This window comes from Aedes aegypti, chromosome 3 (assembly GCF_002204515.2).
Source record: "Aedes aegypti strain LVP_AGWG chromosome 3, AaegL5.0 Primary Assembly, whole genome shotgun sequence".
Lineage (NCBI taxonomy): Eukaryota > Metazoa > Arthropoda > Insecta > Diptera > Culicidae > Aedes > Aedes aegypti.
In genome coordinates this window covers 323,113,961-323,120,073 of record NC_035109.1, presented here as the reverse complement: position 1 = coordinate 323,120,073, position 6,113 = coordinate 323,113,961, and the positions used below count along the sequence as shown (strand labels likewise).

At 36.0% G+C, this 6,113-nt stretch overlaps 1 protein-coding gene across 6 annotated transcripts in view; it reads right to left on the bottom strand.

The window, feature by feature from the left end:
- Window positions 1–4,885: 4,885 nt before the first annotated feature.
- The window catches only part of LOC5565736 (PDZ domain-containing protein 2), a 317,629-nt gene continuing 316,401 nt past the window's right edge, over window positions 4,886–6,113 (bottom strand). For all 6 annotated transcript variants that reach the window (XM_021855182.1, XM_021855184.1, XM_021855183.1 and 3 more), the window contains 2 exons: window positions 5,865–6,065; window positions 4,886–5,797 (listed from right to left, as the gene is read on the bottom strand). In XM_021855182.1, the coding sequence (XP_021710874.1) occupies window positions 5,498–5,797; window positions 5,865–6,065 (501 nt within the window). In that variant the 3' untranslated portion in view covers window positions 4,886–5,497. The remainder of the gene's footprint in view (window positions 5,798–5,864; window positions 6,066–6,113) is intronic.

The following is a 6,113-nucleotide window of genomic DNA, read 5'->3' as shown; positions in this document are numbered from 1 at the left end:
AATTCATATGTTGTAATTGCGGGGCTAACCATAAGTCCAATTTTTGGAATTGTCCTTCACGCAAAAAGGTCATTGAGGCTCGTGCCAGGCAGATGAAAGATAATATCCGTTACGATAACGGTCGTTTCCGGAATTTGCCTGGTAGAGTATCGAACAATGCTCATTTTTCAGTTAACGATCGCTTGATCATGAATCATACCCATCAGGAAGATCATAATCATGCTCATTCACAAACTAATTTTATTCCGTCGGGTAGCCGTTCGAATCTTTCTATTTCGAATGTATCTACCCACGGTAAATCCTTTGCCGATATCGTAGCAGGAAATTCGAACTCCTCCCCTGTTCGATCCATGGGTACCCATTCTACTTGTTTCAAATCAAATGGAAAAAACCCTACCGCCACAGGTAACCCCGCTTCTTCGTCTACCGGAAATTCCAATGGGAAATCACATGACATGTCTGCCTCTGATTTTAATTTTCTAACTGAACAATTGAATCTAATGATTGATGCAATGTTCAAAGCCACCACTATGACTGAAGCAGTCCAAGTAGGTGTAAAATTTACAAATCAAATTGTTATTGGATTACGTTTTTCTAATGGATCCAAATAATAATTTAAATATTTTAAATTGGAATGCTCGTTCTCTGAATGGTAAAGAGGACGAGCTGGTTAATTTTCTTACGGTTAATAACGTGCATATAGCAGTTATTACCGAAACGTATTTAAAACCTGGATCTAAACTCAAAAGAGATCCTAACTTTTTTGTTTATCGTAATGATCGACTTGATGGGGCATGTGGGGGAGTTGCAATCATCATTCATAGGCGTATAAAACATCAACTGTTTTCATCATTTGAAACTAAAGATTTTGAAACTTTAGGTGTTTCTGTTGAAACACAGTTTGGTAAATATACTTTCATAGCTGCCTATTTGCCTTTTCAATGCTCTGGGCAGCAAGTTAATTTGCTCCAAACTGACTTGCGAAAATTGACTCGCAATAAGTCAAATTTTTTTGTCATTGGTGACTTTAATGCCAAACATCGGTCATGGAATAATTCTCAAAGTAATTCCAACGGCAGAATTTTATTTGATGAGTGCTCTTCAGGATATTTCTCAATTCAATACCCTGATAGCCCCACATGTTTTTCCTCTTCTAGAAATCCATCTACGATTGATTTGGTCTTAACCGACTCTAGTCATCTTTGTAGCCAAATGATTACTCATGCTGATTTTGATTCTGATCATGTCCCTGTTACATTTCAAATATCCCAAGAAGCGATTCTCAATCCTATCAGCTCCACTTTCAATTATTTACGAGCCGACTGGAATATATATAAAACGTATGTTGACTCCAATCTTGATGTTAACATTTCTTTAGAAACTAAACTTGATATTGACAATGCTCTTGAAACTTTAACAAATTCCATTGTTGAAGCCCGGAGCATTGCAATTCCAAAATGTGAAGTAAAATTTGAATCCGTGATTATAGACGATGATCTTAAACTCTTGATCCGTCTTAAAAACGTGAGGAGAAGGCAATTTCAACGCACTCGCGATCCTGTTATGAAAATTATATGGCAGGATTTGCAGAAAGAAATCAAGAAACGTTTTGCTCAATTAAGAAACAAAAATTTTGAAAATAAAATTTCTCAATTGGACCCTGGCTCTAAGCCCTTTTGGAAATTATCGAAAATCTTGAAAAAACCTCAGAAGCCAATACCGGCATTGAAAGAGGAAAACAAATTATTACTAACTAATTGCGAAAAAGCTCAAAAACTTGCTATGCAGTTTGAAAGTGCGCACAATTTTAATTTAGGACTTAATAGTCCAATTGAAAATGAAGTTACTCAGGAGTTCGAAAATATTCTCAATCAAGAGAACGTTTTCGAAAATGCCTGGGAGACTGATTTGGAAGAAGTGAGAACTATTATTAAAAAATTCAAAAACATGAAAGCTCCTGGCGATGATGGAATTTTCTACATCCTCATCAAGAAACTTCCAGAAAGTAGCTTATCATTTTTAGTTGATATATTTAACAAATGTTTTCAATTAGCATATTTTCCTGACAAATGGAAAAATGCTAAGGTTGTTCCAATTTTAAAACCAGACAAAAATCCTGCAGAAGCTTCTAGCTATCGTCCAATCAGTTTGCTTTCCTCCATCAGTAAACTTTTTGAAAAGGTTATTTTGAACAGAATGATGGCCCACATCAACGAAAATTCAATTTTTGCCAATGAACAGTTCGGATTCCGCCATGGACATTCGACCACTCATCAACTTTTACGTGTAACAAATTTGATCCGTTCCAACAAATCTGAAGGCTATTCTACTGGTCTTGCTCTTCTAGACATAGAAAAAGCATTCGACAGTGTTTGGCATGAAGGTTTGATTGTAAAATTAAAAAACTTTAATTTTCCAACATACATTGTTAGAATAATTCAAAGTAATCTGTCAAATCGTACACTTCAGGTTAATTATCAAAACTCCAGACCTGAAAGACTTCCTGTAAGAGCTGGTGTTCCTCAAGGCAGCATTTTGGGACCAATATTATACAATATTTTCACATCTGACTTACCTGAGTTACCTCAGGGATGTCAAAAATCTTTATTTGCGGATGACACAGGCCTCTCCGCCAAAGGACGAAGCCTGCGTGTCATCTGTAGTCGATTGCAAAAAAGTTTGGATATTTTTTCTTCATACTTACAAAAATGGAAGATTTCTCCTAATGCTTCCAAAACTCAACTAATAATATTCCCACATAAACCAAAAGCTCTTTATTTGAAACCTTCAAGTAGACATGTTGTCACGATGAGAGGGGTTCCAATAAATTGGTCAGATGAAGTTAAGTATCTAGGGCTCATGCTAGATAAGAATTTAACTTTAAAAAATCACATTGAGGGCATTCAAGCCAAATGTAATAAATATATAAAATGTCTCTATCCCCTTATTAATAGAAAATCAAAACTTTGTCTTAAGAACAAGCTTTTGATATTCAAACAAATTTTCAGGCCAGCCATGTTGTATGCTGTACCAATATGGACTAGCTGTTGTAATACCAGGAAGAAAGCTCTGCAGAGAATTCAAAATAAAATTTTGAAAATGATTCTGAGGCTTCCTCCCTGGTATAGTACCAATGAGTTACATAGAATATCCAATGTTGAAACATTGCAACAAATGTCAAATACAATCATTAATAATTTCAGGCAAAAATCGTTACAATCTTCTATTGCCACGATTAATGCGTTATATGTTTAGGTTAAGTTAGGTTAAGTATATTAAAAACTTTTTTTTTCTCTTTTAAGCAGGTGAAATCAACTCACCTGTAAAAAAAACTGAACTGCTACGGCAGCAAATGAAATGTAATATGTTGTTAACAAAATGTTAATTAAATCTCAAATTTGTTTTACCAAATTAGGATGATAGTGTTGTCTAATAACACAGAACACCTAGATATAAGAAATGAATGTAATATTTGGAATGATACTAATAAAAAAAAAAAAAAAAAAAAAAAAAAAAAAAAAAAAAAAAAAAAAAAAAAAAAAAAAAAAAAAAAAAAAAAAAAACTCATTCAATAATATCGAGAATAGTTCTCCATAGCAGGCTTATGCACGGTGTCTACGTTAAACCATCTACTAAACGAATACGTAGATTCTATCAACTGATACCTAGTTAAAATAGAAAGAATCCACAGAAATTGTGGAATGATTCTCACACAACTCGGAACATAAAATCTTGGACCGACTCATAATCAAAAACCACTAATAACTCATACCATATAAAATACAAGGCGGGATTAAACGAAATTCGAGCAGGATTCTTTGGTATCAGTGATAACAGAACCTTGATCAGATTTGCATAGCCGAGATGAACTAGCCCAGGGCTAAAAATCTCGTTAATAAAGTCAAACCAACCAACCAGATTTGCATAGACTCTTTAAGAAAGTTTTGATCCTATCCTCAGCGCAATTTTCACAGAATTCCAAAAAGGAGTATTAGACATTAGTTTACCAATGAAAATAGAACAAGAAGCACTTCCACAGTTATTAACTGAGAGCTTTCTATGCCAATTGACCATTTTTGCATGTGTATATCGTGTGGCAGGTACGAAGATACTCTATACCCTGGGATGTCGAGAAAATTTCCAACCCGAAAAGATCCTCGACCGGTGGGATTCGAACCCACGACCCTCAGCTTGGTCTTGCTGAATAGCTGCGCGTTTACCGCTACGGCTATCTGGGCCCCGTGCTTTTGTGTGACGACGCATTTTTTTATTACATCAAATTAAACAAGTTCATGGAGAACAACAAAGTTATTTATTGTTTTGAATAGCTGGTATTTCTTTGCGCGTACTCCTGATTCCACTTTTGACTTGTTCGTTGTGTAGATCCTTATTTTTGAATTCTGCAATACAGTCAATACTCCATAACTAATAATGAATATGAAGGGATCATCGAGTTCAGACTACAGCAGATATTTCGTAATATAGATTATCTTAATATGCAACTTCTTATTTTCAGTGAAAACTAGATGTATGCTGTCTGATATCAAGAAAGCCTATATTACGTAATATGAGACCTAGTCTGAAACCACAAACCAATTTCAACTTCGTCAACACAAAACGCATGTTTACGGCATATCCAACTTTCGAACGAATCCTATTCGTTCGAATCCATGGCCCATGAATTTTGCTGGCGTAAACGGGGAAGCAAAAAGGTTTTCAATCAAAAGAGCATTCGAACGTTATCAAGAATAGGGGCGAAGGGCTAACCTATGATAGATTACAAACTCGCAAACCATCGCAAATTACATTAAAAATGATTACACCATTCCATCCGATATACGCAAATTTGAATTTCTTTCATCTATTTCGAATCATGAGGTCGTAATTTTATACTGCATATATTATATTCGCATGACTTACTGGTTAATGCACGAAGAACGTGGTGTAATTAACTGCAAATAAATTCAAAGTCGGTAATACAAATACGAACGCGCTCGCGTGCTCTACCCGGACAGAATTAAGCAATGTATTTAACAAAAAAAAAATCGCACGCATTTTACTTCTTTCATTTGATGACAATCCTTTGGTATGGTTAAACACTAACTGTATTTTAATGAATATATTGGTATTTTTTCTGTCTCGCTCAAATGAAAGCTTTGTTTGGATTCGTCAAATTTTTACACATTTTATTTAAAGAATCTTGGACTAGTTATGTCTGCGCGTTGATTCGACATTGTTTCATAATAAAAAAATAACATCAAACAAACTGGTAAGTAAAAAGGTAAATTGTTTGAATTTTTCATTTGGTTCGAGCTGCCGTGATTTCTACGTGGTCGGGAGTGTTACAGCAATTGTGCACTTTTCGTTGTGATTTTCGATTCAATTCAAACTGTGCGTATGGTTCTTACTAAGCTAATAATTGCAAATGTTATTAGAAATCCTTATTTGGTAAAAAATAAACATTCCACTAAGCATTTTTACACCGCGAAAAGCCGCTTCACTGCGGCGAAGGAGTATCCAACTTTCGCCGATTGTTTCTCCTGCCGAGCAAAATGACCACGTCGCCAGTTTTGATCGATTTGAAAACGTTAATCGCCTCCTGGTGGGACAGACCCTGGAATGCAGTTCCGTTGACCGAAAGGATTTCGTCGCCTTCCTGAAGTGTTCCCTTCTCCGCCGCCTGTCCGTTGGGATAGATGGTTTTCACGTAGATGCCCATCGATCCTTTGGGGGAGTCCTTACCGCCGACTATTGAGAACCCTAGCGCTTTGGCGCCGTTTCCCTTGACGAATCGTGCCTGAAAGCGAGAAAAAATATGAAAATTTAAAAATACTCCAACGAATAATCTCATAAACTCAATTTACCTGCCGAATTGTAAATGCATTGGGGCCACTTCGTGGCAAAGTACAGAATTTGCTTTCTTCGATTTCCTCATCATCATAATCGTCTTTATCGTCGGGACTGGTTCCATTATGCTGCGTGTCCGGTACCTTGATGAACGTTACTGATGTTGGCTTCGAGAGACCGTTGACCGAAACGGACGTTTTGTGTGAGCTGTCGGAAATCTGGAATTAGAAAAAAAGGGTTTAGTCACATAATACCATAAAGTCAAG